This window comes from Echinococcus granulosus, assembly GCF_000524195.1.
Source record: "Echinococcus granulosus chromosome Unknown EG_S00059, whole genome shotgun sequence".
Lineage (NCBI taxonomy): Eukaryota > Metazoa > Platyhelminthes > Cestoda > Cyclophyllidea > Taeniidae > Echinococcus > Echinococcus granulosus.
This window is the reverse complement of record NW_020170439.1, coordinates 79,712-97,774: the sequence shown is the minus strand read 5'-3', so window position 1 is coordinate 97,774 and position 18,063 is coordinate 79,712. Positions and strand designations below refer to the sequence as shown.

Here is an 18,063-nt window from a genome sequence, read left to right as displayed (position 1 = left end):
ATTAGATACTAGCAAATTCGGTGCTTATTCTTAAGATATTTTTCTACGAAAAGTGGAACTTCACTCATTTATGGCCTTAGCTGTCACCAAATAAATCTATTCCAAATGCATGGAATTTGTATTGTCTGATACATATGATGCATTAATGATACTCAATATTTTCAATTCAGAGGAGCTTTTTCGAGGGAAAAAGATGTAACACTCACTAGGCAATAAGATTTAAGTTAGTAGTTGTATACAGGATTCAACTTCGTCAAAGATCCTCACAATCTACCTAGTTTGTTTTATTTCCAAACTTTTGTACAACTGGCAAAGGGTGCAATTTTTTAATAAGCTGTAAAACTGGCAATAGATTGTAGTGGAAAAAAACGCAAAGCACCTTCCAAGGTCATCAAATCCATCTTTGGTTCCACCGTAAAAGCACGACTGCATTCCCATTGTCCAATTCTAACTTAGCTATTTGAAAAAAAAAGTAATCAAATGCCTTTGACAACCTCCTGTGACGGTTGCCTTAACAAGTAGATGTAGCAGTAGCTTAGAATTTGCCATTGTTTGGTAAATCTCGCAACAATGTTTTAAATCCACAGGCTAAAAGTGTGAACCGTGTCAGAGGTGCGTGATATCAGTTCTGAGGTCATGGAATTACCCTAATTAAAGTGCTTTTGCACCATTCCACCCAGAATAAATGCGAAATAAAGGTCTATAGATGAGATTTGAGACATTGTGGCTACACGGTAAATACCTGAAATTATAGACAAGCTTATAGGTGACCACAGGCAAGACCTTGGAAACTACTAGAGATGAGTGGACTCTCGAGGGTTGACATCAGCAATGTTTATGCAAAAGGTGTGTGCCAGACCGGCTGACGTAAATTAACAGCATTGTCATAAGCTAGTTGTTATTGTCAAACACCAGCATCTGGCATTTAGTTCTTAGAGTTTGGACGGATAAGCCAATTGAAATGTTTAACATTCAGGCGAATTGGCCATTTTACAATTGATGAAGTTTTAGGAGTCATTGCCTAACCAATTTTTTTGTATTGAAGTGTTAACAGAGCCGTGACTACTCGGGTAAACACTCTTCTGCCAGTAATGACATAGGAGTGCGTCCAGCCACCTCAAGGCAACAGTTATTTCGGATGCCACTGTTACATTTATTTACCCGTGTGGTAACGTATCACTCAAATTATCCCTTAGTGAGCCTCGAAGTAAAATTTTTTAAACCGACAGAAGGACTAGAGGCCTGGTAGAGGCAGGAAGGTCACGAAATGCCATTTTTCCATCATTTTCTGCCTATTCCACTATTGGCGCTTCTTAGGGTGAGGCGTGGAAAATTTGCGTGCTTTGGTTTAAGTTACGCTGGAGAATAAGCCAATCACAGGACTTGGCATCAACACCCTTACAATCTCCAAATTTATCAGGCTTTTTAGAAAATTGCGAAATTTTTCTAAAGATAAACAATGAATAGTGCGGTTCTGTTACTTGCACGAAGCAGTTCAGCGATGGAGCCGTGCTTTCACTGGCATAGGGCTATAACGAGAGTAGAACACGGAACCGAACCAGACAGGGTAGTGTTCTCTCCAATCCTCGTGATTGGACAGGCGAGTAGCCGACCTTACAAAGAGTCAAATGCAACACCAATACTAAGGACTGTTTACCGACTCAATGTAGGGGCAGCGGGTGCTACTTTGTGATGGCGGCCATAGTGGCAGGTAACAAAAAAATGAAAATGGAAAGAAATGAAAGTAGTGCCTAGACTATGGTTAACCGCATGGATAATCTATTCTGTTATTTGCTTTTTGAAGAGATATTCTAACCAAAAGCTAATAACGCGGTGCAGTGAAGTCAAGCAGCCTATTTATCCGGTCAAGGGTTTTCGTGAACCTGAAGTATCGCCTAGCCGGTATGACCTAAAAACCTAGAAACAGAAGTCACGTCTACAGGCCCGGTTAATCAAAAGTTTTTATGAGACTCAACTGACATTGGAAATTTGTTTGGATGAGTACCTAAAAGATGAGCAACACCACTTACTGGATATACATAAATATAAGCAAATTAGTGCCTGCTTACACCCTCTTTTTGTTAAGTCTTCTGCTGACAAGTAATACTTTGTTTATCAACCTTTCAATAGCTAAGCATCAAGTTTTTTTGAGAGTCTTACAATGGGCCAAGTGGTCGACGAACTCAGCATCTTGGAGTGAACTCCACCCATCAAAGCCATTACCAAGATCAGCGATTTTTAACTTTCCCGTTTTCCTTTTTTGAAAAAGACTAATTAGGATTTTAACATCAGGAATTTTCGGAATCAATTTGTCCCAGATTTTACAAATGGTAAACATGTACAAAGGCCAAGGCGTCAAAAAAGAAGGAAAATTACAACCGAAGCGTAAACAGGCAACTAGGATGGACACTTTACCAGGTGCTAATCAGAAAGGTGGGCAAGTGTAAACGTGACCTCGTGCAGCCTGTTCTTTTCTGCCGCCTTTTCTGTGCACCATTCTAGCAAGGTGACTGCAAAACGCGTGACAATAAAGATCCACCAGCTTCCCTTCCTTTCAACATTCACAAAGAAAAAAAGTGAGCCAATAAAAGGGCTTATCAGTCGAAAAAAAAAAAGCACTTTGAGAAAGATTATCTAAAATTCGGAATTTAGAAACACAGAGGTAATTAATTTGAACAGAAGACATTCGATGGAAGAAGTTGAGGGAAAGCAGCTGTTCTCAAGATGAGAATGCAAAATTTGTAAATTTTTACGGCTAAAGACATTATTTCACTTCTGAAACCGCAATGTGAGGATTCATTCTAACAAAGCAGATCAGAAAAGTGTGCGTAAATTTACTAAAAATGTCAGGTAATCTATTGGCTGATCAGCGCGTCAAATAATGCATTCACGACGTCTTTCCTATTCAACCCGCTTAATTAGCAGAGCATTCGCATGAAAACCACCCTCGAATCACTAAATCTGAGCGAGCCCAAATCGCCTCACTAATTTGTCGCATCCCGTCCACTACCCAGACCGCTAAATGGACCAACTTTAATTGGCCACCACTGCACGGGTCATTATGTACACTTGTGACAAAATGCTGGATAATATTTTAGGTTATTACACGTTTAGGAAGGCCCCGGTAAAGAAAACTGACTTTTGCCTTAAGCAAAAGTAGTAATTGACTCAGATTAGTGTCTACGGGTGGCCTGTGAAAGGCCCTCATTCTGGAGTAAAATTTAACCCATGTGACCAGGGCAAAAGTTTGAGGTTCCAATTAACCTTCTGTTCCAATAGAAGGAATAGGTGAAAGTGGGAAGTTAAATTTCTGATGTTTTTTGACAATCTACGGTGTTCATATGCATCTGTCTGGCTATGCCCAACTGTAATACGTTGAATAAGCATTTACGCACGTATTATTTACGCAGTTCTTTTCACCATTTGTTTGCTTGTGCCCTTGTACCAGCATATTTTGAACGCAAGCACAAATGTAGGTCATGTTACACCAGCAAAATAGCCGTTTCTGTAACATGCAGAACAGACATGGTATTCAAATAATCTCCAGGATGGATGGATGGACGGATACAGGATGGATGGTCAAAAGTCATTTTTGAGGAACTTTGCAGTAAAAACGTAGCCGTAAGCTATAATCTACCCTTGGAGTTTGACTTTCTAACTTGAATATTCATTTATCTACCGATTTGAATTTGTTCATTACAATCCAGCACGACATGATGTAGTTGCCCATCAAAACGCCCTCTTATCGGACAAGGAAATGTGAGCTGAAGTAAAGGGGAAAATGACTTCAAAGGCGCATTTTAATGACAAAATTTGCTTCTTAAAAAAAGTGTAAGACCTTAGCATTAACGTGTCAAGAGCTTCAAATAATATTCAATCTGACTCATGAAACATTTTGTTTTCACCTGTGACATAACCAAGATGAATGGCGAAAGCTAGGCAAGTGGGTGCCACCTACATATGCACTGACAGGTGACAATGAGCTTCAAAGCCTACCAAGTTGCCCGTTGCTTCTTCACTCTCACCTTACAACAAAATGATGCAAATTCGCAACCTTGAGACACGTTGACCACTATCTTCTCATAAAAAGATCGCATTAAGAATGACCAGTTATGCCATTTGTCCGCTTAACACTCGAGCACATAGGACATTTATCACCACAATTTTCGCAGTAGTCATCGTAAAGTGCATTTCTTCAAAGTGAAGTATGGAGGTGAAGGCCATCAGTGACATGATTTGGCATGACGGTTTGACATTATGCAAAATGAACGAGAGAGCCCCCAGCCTTGTGATATAGTGCTGCTTCAGCACCAGAATCAAGCACTTTTCGGACACCACATTCTGCTGTCTTAGCTCTTCCAAATGCTATAGAAAGAAACAAATTTTTCCAGCATATTCCATAGATTGGGGAAATCAGTGTTCAAAGTTCACTTCACACCAGACTTAACAGACATTTGGTGGAAAGTCGGAAAACGGAGAAGGAAAAAATGGTAAAGACCAATGATGGATTGGCACGTATCTGCTTTGTAACATCTTAATTATGAACATTGGCACATTTTACAAAAGCCACAAAATTATAACTGATCATTGCAGTGAAGTATGTGGAAAAATGCCCGAATGACGTTGCGCAAACAAGTTTAGAAGTTTGTTCAAGCAAAAAATGAAGAAAGCTATCGAGGAAATTATCTTGACTAAAGACACTGCAAAGGGAATGCAATATCGACAAACAGACAAGAAAAATACCATCATTACCTTCCTAATACTCAAATAAGAGGCGTGTTTTAATAAAATTTCCCCCATGCGATTTAAATGTAACACGGAGATATCTCAGGTGTCACACGAGAGACATGAACCCGGGACGAAAGTGGATGGAGGGATTACCTTAAGGTGAAAAGGGAATGAACTGGAAGTGGACACGTCTGCCTGCCTTGGGTCACTCACCCGCTACGAATTCAGCCCATCCATCTCCCCCTATTTCGTCTAGCTGTTTTCATGTCGAGTTACGCTGCTGATTGATGACCCAAAAAACCGATGTAGTAAACCTTAAAATTCCCTACCAGAATTCAGGTGAACCGACTATACAAAAAAAAAAAAAGAGTGAACATGTTTCAGATTTGACCCGTGAATCGTTTAGTAGGACATCGCACTTTATGCGCACATGTTTACCATTCGGTAGTGAAAGGAGTTAATGGAGAGGGACAAGCTTAAAGATAATCGCGAAATAAATAGAAATCGAATTAAGAAATGAGAGCACGTTGATTAAAAGTAGGTGGATAGATAGGGGGGGGGGGGGTGAGCCAACGACTTCATCACTAGCATCAACAAAACGCCATTGCCGACATCAGCAACAACGATGTCAAATAGATAGAAAGAACGGAGATACGGGTCATGGTTGCATTATTAGTGAGGGTGATTGGAGTGATGAGGGGGACTAAAATGGAGGTAAGGCGAAGATCTACTTGGCGGCGGCAGGGGTCTGGGCAGGTACGGCATCTTCGACATTCTCAAAAGGCGCGGGCATCTTCTCCTCCCGCGGCTCCACTCCCCAGATGTCATGGGCGTACTCTCGGATGGTGCGATCGGAAGAGAACTTCCATGCACCCGCAATGTTGGCTAGAACCATTCGTGCCCACCGCATCTCGTCCTGTATGTGGAAAGGTGGAAGAGTTAGCTAAATAGATAGAAACCGTTCTGTAATTTTCTCTCCTTAGTGCTTGAGGACGGGGTAGGAGCGGTCAGCAAATTGGAGCAGTGGAGTGGGTAAGATTAGTCGGTCATTTAACTCATATTCTGCAATTCTCTCCCCCTCCCATCCCACAGACACTGCGTTTAGCTCATCTAGAATGCATGTCTAGACGAATAATTTTAAAAGTAAAGGCTAACTTCTAGTTTGATTGCCTTTTCAGAAAACTGTTATTTCTATTTAAACCTAGCATGGTTTCGAGACTTCAATTTTCAAGGTCCTTTACCGTTCATCAACACCTGAGAATGTGAGTTCTATCTTTTGTCTGAATAAAACCGCAATTTGTCAACAGTTATCCGACATGTGCAACCATTTCGAACCACCAATTTCGCCCTTAACCAATCGAAACCTTCATGTTCAAAGCTATGGAGGTGAATTTTTTCAGGACATTTGTAGCCTATAATTAGTAACCCCCGACTGAAACGAAATAACCGCTTGTTCTACCATAGCGATGCAAAAAGCTTTTTCGATATCTGACCAATTTCAAAAAGGTCACTTTGCAAAGGAGTCGATCTTCGCGCAAAAAGTGCCAAAGCAATAGGGGCAAGAGGAAAGAGGGGAAGAAAGGACAACAAGACTTACCTCATAGGCCTTGTCAACCTCAGCCTGAGCCCGCATGTAGTCTGCAAAGTCGGCACAGAGCATGAAGCGGTCGCCAAACATCATGGTCTTATAGATGTCCCTGAAAAGATCCGGCTGTTCGGGTGAGAAAAAGCCGCTATTCAGCTGCTCCAAAACTTGCTTCAATTCGGGGCAGGCATTGATGAAGTCCTGAGATTTGTAGCTACAAGGTAAGACAAGCAGATGGACCTGCATGCTCATATCAATGAAATGGGCCTTGCTAATTTGTACACGACAGCCAGGGAGGCGAAAATATTCTTGGTAAAGTATTGGAATGTAATGAAGGTATTGAGTTGTTTTATGGTTATAGATGAAATCCATTTCAGGAGTTATCAGTTTAAACTCCCATCGAGGACACCTGATGCTCTTCATAGATAATGGCAAGTAAAAAAAAACAAGTCTGACATAAATGAAACCGATTTAACGGGTGTTCTAAGCTTGTCAAATGTCAGCAACGGTAAGAGGTCATGAATGTCAAGATGGAGAAGCAACCTAATCATAAGTTTAAAATTAGCCTTTACCTCAGGAAGTCCTTTACCAACTTTTAGACTACGAATGGCTTTTAAGGGAAGTACTGCGGTAAATCGTCGTCTTAAATGATTCATGTTAATAGGAACCCGTTTAACAACTATTTAGCCTGTTATATAACCATAAACATCCATTCATGCGTCGGGGAAGATAAATGACTGATTGTAAAATCAGCCAACAAATAAAAACCCTTAGATCAACAAAAAAGCAATCATACATTATGACGCAAAATAATTTCAGATTTCAAATTCACTTGCAATTTTAATGTTCCTGCTTTATTCTGGAGCATGCAGAAGTAGATGAATGCCTCCACTTCAGAGAAGAAAGAAATAAAAATTGGTCGAAGCTTACTTTATGATGAAGAAGACTAGTAAATCGTGAAATGCTAAGGCCAGATAATGAATCATTTATTCATGAATGGAAAAGACTACCGAACGTAAATGCGCAACACGGGTGAACATGTCTGGGAAAGATTAGCTGAAATATGAACTCTTCGCTTAATCGGGACAATAGGTATTTCTTTGTGAAAAATAAGAAGGAACTGTTACAAATGGTACAAGGAAGCTAATAATATAACCCTTAGAACTATCATATATACGATAGCTTTGCATCATTTCAAAACTGCCTCGAATGAAAGCTTTGGTGTAGTTATATTTGTGCAACATCTCTGGTCTCAGCTATCATGAGAACTACAAACAATTTAGGTCGGTTTTAACGATGGAAGCTTTTTGCGAACCCCAATAGAGGTAGATTTAACACCTCAAAACATGAATAAAGGAGGTGTCAGACACTCCAGTCGATGATCGGCAGGCAGTTGTAACCTTAATTGCAAATTAGTCAAAAGCTGTGCGGAAGATCTGAAAGTGAATTCACTCAGACCAAACTGTGTGTGAAATAGTAGCGTCTTTGTAGCAGTTAACAACACTGGATTATTTGAAAAAGATTGAGGAGCCGAAGAAGTTAAATAAGGGATTTCTAATGAACCGAACTAGTAGACGGAACTTGGTAATACAAGGTAAGATGAACTCAAGAACGCCATGACGAAGATTCCAGAATTTGTGCATCTGTTGAGCTGAATCCCAATTCAGAGAAATGATTGAGGAAGACAGTCAATTTTGAACAACCACAACCAACCAATCCTACATCTGTTTATCGAAGTAGGAAAAATAAAAATGAAGAGGGATTGTTCTGGAATAGCTAACCGACATTGGACTAACCAAACCGCATCTATAAGTCAAGGAAGACAGACGAATCAGGTTATTAATTCCACACATCAGATGAGATAACTTTGGGTTAGATTCCATTTCAAGAAAGTAGACGAAAATGTACACATCCGTTCTTAAGGAACTTTAGTGGTCAAATGAAGATATCTGGATGTGAATAATTTTAATTAAAAATTCTGATGTCCATTTACGAAAGAAGAGAATTTATTCTGAACGGAGGGTGACGAATGAGTTGCCTACCCTTTGCGGTTGAGTTCCTCAACCTGTTCCACAGTCATGCCGAAGATAAACATATTTTCTCGTCCGCATTCCTCGCACATCTCAATGTTGGCACCGTCCAATGTGCCCAAAGTGAGAGCTCCGTTGAGCTACAAAAGGTCGAATAATTCATTTAACTAACCAATTAGCTTTAGTTGGTCAATGTAGACAATACGCCAAATTCAATGCACAAAACAATTTCGATTTGAGTAGTGCTTTTATAGTCTTCCATTTGTAGCCAATGAAATTTCTTTTTTCGAAAAATAGGTAGATTAAAAATATTCGTAGTTCTTAAGTCTATTTTGATTGACTAGTGACAAGGTTACTAGACTGGCAGTGCGATGATCTCCTGTCCAGCTGATACTGCGCTCAAAATAACTTAAAATTCAATAAAGCCATAAAAACACGTTTTTAAAGATAGCCATAAAAACGGACTAGGAAATTACGTCGCATTATTTCGAAAACTCGGCACTTTACACAAAGGTTAGACTTTAGTCAGTGAGTTGGGCAATTCACCAAGGCCATGATGAATGGATGTTACTTTCGTCATCGAAGACCAAATCATGTTTAAGTTATGCAAAACAAAAACGTATCGGAAAACGTGTGCCTACTTCCTATCATACAGACCATATTATTTGATTGCTTTTAACAATTTAGGGAGCCATTATCCAGCTTTAGTTTTACTCCCCTTTCTGAATGTGTGTGGAAATTACCTAGCAGAAGTAAGATTTAAGACTCAAAGCAACCCTCTCTTACCAGGTCTTAAGATAAAGTAAATTGGCTGGTATATTACAGGCCTGCATGACCAGTAAAGCATAGCCTTGGACAAAATTTTGTATTTTTAAAGGGGAAAAGCGCGACATTACCTGATTTAAGTTTATTACGTGATAAAAAGTAATGCATAATGACCCTTTAAAAAGTCTGCGATTCCGTATTTCCATTGGAGTGTATTTTTTGGTAGATGCATGGAGCACTCCTAAAAGCCTCAAATCTGATTAATTTAGCTCTCACTTGGCCGCCAGAAACCACCACGAAGATATCACCTAGTAAGTTAAGAGGCAAGCCGAATCGCAATGATCGTGATGAATAGTTTAGCTACTACAAAAAAGTTTCTAAAAGAGCACTAAAGTCCAGAAAGAAGAAAAGGCAAATTCGGAGGTTAAGAAGAACCTTGAGTAAATGAAATTGAAGTCAGACAGAGGTCGTTAAAATAAAAAATGACAAAAAGTTCTTTTCTCAAAATTTCAACAAAGTAGCTGGTTTTTTTGGAACAATGTATTTTAAAAATCAACTTAAGAATCATTAATTAAGAAACCCAAAAAAACTGTTTCTGCTCCTGCGTACGTGGCTCTACCATTTGATGGGAGTATTCGACAACTTGGAGAACTCCAGTCAATTTTAAGCTAACAGATTTTCTTTGTTAATGATAACACAAGGAAACCACTTAAGGAATTTCAGCGTAAAACTTGATACATCTCTAGTCTTAGAGGCTAAATATGATCAAACATTTAGAAGCTTCAAATTAGAAAGCCAAGCAGACGAAGTTGATTGATTGAAGTCTGTTGGAATTCAACAATAAATTCACTTGTTTTCTGGTTTCCAAAATGGGTTGAAACGTAGAAAATGAAGTCCGTCACTTAGAGAAAACTAGGAAGAGTAGTAAGCGGAACAATGACGCTCACCATGAACTTCATGTTGCCAGTGCCCGATGCCTCAGTGCCGGCAGTGGAGATCTGCTGCGACAGGTCCGCCGCGGGGAAGATCTTTTCAGCCAAGGAAACCCGGTAGTTCTCCAGAAACACAAGCTACATCGCCGCCAACAACAGGAAAAATCGACAAATTAATACTAGTCACTTCTATCATTGTTGGAGCACCTCACCCTCCATCGTCCGTTCATCACTTCGTTACCTGATAACCTACTTGCACACTTGTCTTTGACTCAAAGTGTCACCTGTCCATCTCCACCATAATGTATCTATCAACATCGGCACATTTCAGTAATTTACTAACCACATACTTTATTAGCCACTGCTCAACTCGCAGAGACAGTCACAACTACTTCCACAAATTTGATGAATAAATAAACGAATGCAGGAATGAGCGAGTGGTTGGGTCCAGAGTAGAATGATGGGCGAATGAGTGGAATAATGCATGAATGGCTAAAACATATGAAAGATATCCACGAACCTTGAGTCTTCCACGCACAATAGGGTCATTGTTGATCACTTTACCAACAGAGTTGATGAGTTTGATGATCAACTTGGCCATGTGATAGCCAGGCGCCGCCTTTCCACCAATCATTACAGTACGCGGCACCATCTTCAAGTTCGGATTCGCCTTAATCCGGTTGTACTGCGCGATCACGTAGAAGCAGTTCAACAGCTGGCGCTTGTATTCATGGATGCGCTTTACCTGCAATGCAACGGGAAAGCAATCAAAGGTAAATCTAGTTCTTTTCCTAAGCTATGGTGATACTTTTTTTGAATTTAAACACCTACAATACCTCAGTTAAACCTTATAAAGGATAATCAATCTTCAAACCCAATTTAGCTTCATTCCTCCACTGCCACTTCTTTCATTCATAGTTTAAAAGACTGTCTAATAGACCAATTTACTGATCTTTTTTGTAAAAAATTCGTTTAGAGTCTGCATCACAGTCAATGAGTAAAAATATTTGCTAAAGGACGCACTCCTCAGTTTCAGAGGAAATTCTTGCATAAAAGTAACAAGCACCAAAACATCTTGACAAAGTGAACGAAAAAAAGTAACACGAATAATGAGTCGTTCTTCTGGTAGACCGAATAGTACCCTAAGTCCTGATTTTTCAAGCAACTCCCTCCTTTCTCTATCACTAAAAACTGAAAACGCCTGCCCCTCCAATCTCATTGTTTTATGGGGCACTTAGCAGCAATTTAAGCTTGTTAAAAGACGAATTTCCAGGTGTTATCTGAGGAGGCAAGATAAACTATCAAACAGGCACGAAACCTCAGTCAAAATTCACTTTAGCGACCATTAATTGGCCTCTATTTTATTCGTAGCCAGTATTTAAACATAACTTTTGCAGGACTAGCTCCAATTTGGCACATTCCAAAATCAGTCAAGCTGGTGAAGCTACACGAATAATTCCAATGAGTGGCCAAATGGCGATAGAAGGGTGAGGTTTTTAGTAAACGAATCTAGTTGGGTTTCCAGTGAACTTGGTGAAAGGTGTTGACAACTATTTTTTTCCAGAAAATAGAAAAAGGCACGACCTAGACTAACCAGGGAATGTGATTATACTGCCATTACCCTATTTTCAGTTACGAAAGCTAGTGATTTTTTCAGCAAAATTAGGCGAAACTCAACCACTGGGGTCCATATTTTTGACCGAATGGATAAATTGCTGCGAGGAAGCCACAAAAGAAAACTTCTGCATCTACTTCGTTGATTTAAAAAATTAATCAATCCGTTTGCGACATGACTGTGTGCGATCAGCTGCCATGAACTGATAGAGATGCCCAAGTAATGTATTTGGGGCGTAGGGATCAAATAGGAGGGCAGGATGTTACATCCTGTGGCCCTGGAAGCAGATGCATTAATAATGGAAATTTAGTCATTTATAGAAAAGTCGAAAGGAGACATACCCCAGTATACTTTACAGTTTAACTGACATTGAAATGACTTCACGAGAAAACCATGAAATTTGTGTAAATTATGAAAGATTGATTGCTTTTCGCACTTGCTAACCCAACCCACTTGCAAAAACGTCACAAATTCATCAGGGCTGCTTATCTGAAATGAATCCAATTCGGGAGAATTTATCTCCCCACCTCACCTGAATATCAAACATTGTAGAGGGATCGATCTTAACGTTCTGATGCTGTTCCATGTATGAGGCAAACTTGGCCTTATTATCCCTTTTGATACGCATCAAGTTGAGCAGAAATCCGACATTGTCCGACATTTTGCGAAGATCCTTCAACCGCTCAAAGTGTGTGATCCAGTTGTCATCTCCCAGGGCCTCCATAATCTCATCTGACAGCGAAGGATTGCACAGCAGGAGCCAACGCCTTGGCGTAATGCCGTTGGTCTTATTTTGGAACTTATCAGGCCACAGTTCGTAGAAGCTGTGGAACCTAGATTTAGAGAGGCTAGACTCTGGTAAACTAGTTAAACGATATTTATAGAAGCTGGAAGAGCGCTAAAACCCACGTTTCGCGTTTGAGAATATTCGTGTGGACCTCTGAGACGCCGTTCACAGCGTGAGAACCGATGATGCAAAGATAGGCCATGTTGACGCGCTTCTCTCCGTCCTCCTCAATGATAGACATCCGACGCATACGATCCAAATCTCCGGGCCATTTAGCCAGCACCAGCTATGTTGAAAAGGGGATATTTCAAGACCATATTTAGTGTTCTACCCTTTCTTTCTATTCAAGTTCAGCTAGAACTGATGAAAATGCAGCTATGACGAGAGGACCCATTTACTCTTTGCTGTGGATGGCAAAGACGAGTGCTTTAAAGAGATTTCCAAATCGAGAAATCATGATGCTTTAAGGGAACATGTTTGTCGCAGTCTTTTAGATTCAAAACAAGTTTCACCCTGGAGCGAAGACGGTTGTGAAACACGTCAAATGAATTGGGATACGAAACAGCATACCGTCATACACAGAATGTGAGAAAACACGCTGTCAGCATAGGTGCTCATTATGCGGATAGGATTTCCACTAGTACGTCTATGGGTGGCTTAGGAGGCTCAAAAATGACTGCGTTGAGCTTGGAAATGCAGGGTACTCCGCAGCCCAGTCAGTTATAGTTACGACCACAGCAAACTAAAAACAATTCCTGAAAATGCTTTTCTCAAGCAAAAAGATAACTACTAGGGTATATTTATCACAAGGGAAGGTAATCAACTGGAAAAAACAAAGGCGTAATAGCTGTTTCATCTATTCAAAGACAATATTTAAATTCTGCATCACTGGTCCTCATGGAATATGTGCCCAATATTTATCCTTACAGGAACCACGACAAAACTCGTTCATTCATCACCCCTAACCTGCAAAAACTCATGGTTAATGCGGTAAATGATCTCCAGGTGACGCGGAAGAATGTGCTGGAGCATACTGCAAGGCCAGCGTTCCAGAGCCTCAGGCAAGATGGTATGGTTTGTGTACGCGAAGGTGGCACAGCTGATCTTCCAGGCCTGGAACATAAGCAAAAGAGAGACTAAAATACTTCTAAGCAGGCAATTTATGCATTTATAAAGTTTTATGCCTTATAACGCCCCTTAAATCGACTTCAAGGAGAGTTAGGCACTCACCTTTTCCCATTCCATGCCTTCAATGTCGACCAGAACACGCATCATCTCAGGGATGGCAAAGGAAGGATGTGTATCATTCAATTGAATAGCAACCTTCTCGTGAAGACGGTCGAGAGACCGTGGCCCATTTATTGTGATGCGGTAGCGTCGAATAATATCCTAACGTTTGTAGGGGAAAGGAATAGGAATTTAGCACTCCGAAACGTTCAAATCTTCGTCCATAATTTATGAATAAGTTCCTAAGTCTCTATAGGCCATAAAATACACTGAGTGGTACTCCAGACATTTGTATTTGCAAGAAATCAAATTGATTAAATCAGTTATAGAACCTTCAAGCTCTATTACAGTTTAAGTCCAAAAACAAACACTTCCAAATGAACAAGAAGAAAGTGTTTGGGAAATTATCCAAGCAGACCATGGGGTAGTTTCAAGACTACCTAAGAGTTGACTGAGTACTCGAAATAGACAACTAAACGTTCATTTAGGAACCAAAAACTCAGACACGGTTAAATTAAGGGGATTACCTAATCGCCTATGATGCTCCAATAATTTGAACCCCAAAAGCCCAACCTAATAAAAGTACTAGGTAAAGCCGTTGGAATGCTCTAAATAGCCTCCTAGACCAATTTCAGAGAGCAAATCTAATGTTCGTATCATCACAATCCACGCGAATCATCTTCAATGAAGCCGAATTTGGTGGAATACATGAAACAGGCGTCTAGACACCCCCTCCCACAATTTAAATTGTGTCCAACCTTGATCACTCATTTCCTTTCCTTAAGAATAGGTAACGAAAGAGACAGAACCCAACAAATCGTTCAATGTGACTTCCAGAGCCAATGACATTAATGCGGTAAAAGGTGCTGAAAAAACAATCAAAATGGTCTTCAAATGTAAGGCTAAGGCCTGGAGGGGAAAGATGGCATGAATTTAATAGAACTTCAAACGTCAATTTGCCGCTTTCAATGTACCTAACTTGGCTTACTCCTTTCCTTTACCTCATCAAAAAACCGAATCCAAGATAATTATCCAGAGAAACTTCTGGGATTCTGAATCAAAGTCAGTATAGCAGGTTTGAGTTACAATGCCTAGAAAAACCTTCCAGACAAATAAAGGGGAATTCGGAATTCCCAAAGTCTTAATATGGTTGATGAGTTTTAAAAACCAAATCTAAAGGAATAGGAACTGAAGATTTGTTTCGTCCTCAGCGCCGACGGAAAGCACGAAATAAATATGTGGATAAAAATAAACCTAATAAAAGAAAAATAACCGTAGATTTTGGTCACAACGTTTTACGAAAATTTACCTGTGCTAATAGTCTATGTAACAACCTAAATGTATGATAAATTAGAAGCATTGGATTAGAGAATTATGAAAAAAGCTTTTTAGATGCTTGTATAAACTGCCTGATTATATTATCAAGTTTAACTTCGCCTATTTTCCGGTTGTTTTACATCCTTGTCAATTATATTACATGGCAAACTTCAAAAGAGTGGTTTAGTTTTCACATTATCAAGTTGCCTAATTATTCAACACAGGCTTCTGGGATCTTGATTAGGAATCCACTTATTCACACCTGCGTTCATGTTTCAGATAAGGCTCTAGACAATTCTCTGTAAGTCTCTACTACCTTCAGATTACATTGACTGCAAAATTTTTTGACAATTTCAAGATAAAGTAAAGGATACGCGTCATGCATTCTCTAGAACTAAAATCCCTGCCATTTTATGTTTGTTGGCAAATTGATCGACCGAAAAAAGAAAGGTGTCTGATATAGACAACTAAATTGGTAAACCTACAGCGAAGAAATTATCCAGGAAGCATTCTGTCTTGATAATCACTCCAATCACAATTTCTACATAATGGATAATAATAAAGCAGGACGGGTTTTGAGCCCATCGAAGACTTTCTTAAGGAATAATAACTCAAAATTACAGAGGATTAGATACATCCTCATGTCACAGGAAGCTGAGAATGGCTCCGAAAAACGGATGCACAGCACAGAAATGCCGATGCGGTAGAAAGGTTGGGAAAAAAGAGTGAAATCCAGAGATGCTACCTGAATTTGTGTGTTTGATTACACACTCTCACTCTTTGAGAAAGGTTCCAAAGAAGAGCGGGCAATGTTGTCAAACCCCAAGCGATAATTTGTAAAAGAAGTGAGAAAACAAATTCTTCAAAATCTAACCAATGATAGCTATTGTTCTCATTCCTCTATCCTATCTAGCAGTTTGCTTAAATTAAATGCTGTTGTGGTGGTCTAAGCAGAGGAACGAATATGTTGGATGTAGGAGAAGGCGTTCAAACAAGTACAAAGGCTGTGCTGTTACTACTCTGCCCACTTCAATCTCGCACAATTTGGCCTCTAATGTAACCAACGCCCGAGCCCTACGCTATGCTTATAATAGATTGGTCTTCTTTTAACCTAATCAGCGTTTATTCAGAATCTCCGGGGACTATGATTCCCCGTAAGAGATAATAAAAGCTTGCGATAACAAATTCCTGTTATGGGCGGCCAAACCTAAAGCCACTCATAACAGAGTGCCGATTCCAGCACTCTTCAAGCACCAACCTGAATGGTAGCCGCAACAAGGAAGTACTCTTGTTTTAGGCGAAGCTCCTTGCCCTGGAAGAAGTTGTCATTGGGGTATAGCACCCGTGAGATATTCTCCGCTGTGTTGCGACCACAAACAGCCTATAGAAAGAGGAAGCAGAAGGAGCATTAATTTCGAGCTTTCGCGTCTAGGGCAGCAAGCGAACGACCAAACAGGCAAGGTAAGCTAGCAAGCCTGACAACCAGCCCAATTTGCGGACGTGATATCAGCAGCCAATGGGGTGGGGATGGAGCCCCATCCAATCCGTTTGCCATATGTGCGATCAATCAGCTGACTTTGAGCCAATCAGCTGAAGGGTTTTAATTGGAAGGGACACGCGCATAACAGAATGCTCTACAAAAGGGCACTTATGTGCCCTTCCGCCCCAACCCCATTCTGTGTATTCGAAGATACTAGAAGGCCGAAATTATCGAATCCTACTTGTAAGCTCGTGGTTACACTAAGTCTGATTCCCCATATGTTTTGCAAAATCTAAAACTTAAGTGAATTTCGGGTGAAAACTCTGGAAAAGGCAGATCTACAATCATCGAAAAAATAATCCTGCCTACTTTATAGCACAATGTTTGAAATTTTGGACTAAAAATCCCAATGATGCCATAAAAGTAAACACTCGAATTCTTTTTGAACAAAAATGCAGGCTGTCGATTGCAAGTACCGGTTTATCAATTGCTAGTCAATCGCGCGTCAGTGTGAATCAAATTAAAAGTGATATCTCAGTAAATCAATTTTTAAAGTCACTTTAGAAGAGCATTTTAACAACACTCTCGGTTAGCAGAACGAGAAATTTTGGCCATTTTCTAGTTCCATTCGGCCAGAAATGTTTGGTTGTCAGAGGTTAGAAGTACCAGCTAAGGTCCGACGTGTAAAATGCGAATTCGAACAAATTTCAACGACACATTCACATCATTTGCATGCCTAATGAGAGAAGAATTAGAGAAACGCGCTCTAAAATCACTCTTCCAGTTCAGGATTCCGATAAAAGGGGTTAAAATAATTTATACCCCCATGCGTCTCTTAGTAAATGAATTAGGAAGTGTTGTCCAATTTATGCTTTCCTTATCAGTAAAACCAATTGCTAAAATTTAATCACCTCTTCTTGAAAAAGTAAAAAAGATAACAAAATATCCCAAAGTCCTTATCGATTGGGAAATCAAGAAATTTGGCCCAGTCCCACCGTATGAAGTGTTTTGTTTGTTATCGTAGTCACGTTAGTAACAATATAAACAGGTAGCCCATAGATTAAATAATTAAGCAAGTTTAACTAGATTACTACTATAAGTTGATTTCGGAATCTAGCATGCTTATTGATGCACGAAGGTACCGCAAATTCCACATAAGTGTATCGTTCATTCAGTAAAAATCACAGTGGTAGCTTCGGAGTTACTTAATACGCTAAAGAACCATCGACCGATGTTTAGAGACACCATTAACACTAAGGGAATAAGGACAGAGAATAATACCCTTAGAAGCCTTTACAACTTCATCAAAAAGAAAAAAAGCGTTTATTGAACTCAAAGGATGTGCCTTCCTCGGTCTCAATCATCATCAAAGTGGTAAGCGAAATTAACATAATTTAAGGCACCTTTGACCACACAGTCTTATTAGTTTGGTTTAAAATGTCTGTTTAAGGACAAAACTAAAAGTACAAACGCAACTCTCGCCTTGGGAGCAACATAAATCCAATACACAATCACAATCATTGTCATGTCGATGCACTTTCTAAACACCAATGAACTCACATCAATATAAGCACCAGTGTTGAAGATACGCAGATCG

General features: G+C 39.8%; 1 protein-coding gene across 1 annotated transcript; it reads right to left on the bottom strand. All coding sequences in view use genetic code 11, as the record gives it.

The window, feature by feature from the left end:
- Positions 1-5,455: 5,455 nt before the first annotated feature.
- EGR_06545 (Glycogen phosphorylase, muscle form) lies at positions 5,456-16,541 on the bottom strand (the record flags this gene model as incomplete). The annotated part of the gene is made up of 11 exons (XM_024495794.1): positions 5,456-5,644; positions 6,326-6,527; positions 8,356-8,483; positions 10,056-10,178; positions 10,561-10,785; positions 12,188-12,488; positions 12,565-12,728; positions 13,409-13,555; positions 13,673-13,831; positions 16,245-16,367; positions 16,467-16,541. The coding sequence occupies 11 exons, from the start codon at positions 16,539-16,541 to the stop codon at positions 5,456-5,458; spliced, it is 1,836 nt and encodes a 611-aa protein (XP_024349754.1).
- Positions 16,542-18,063: the final 1,522 nt, after the last annotated feature.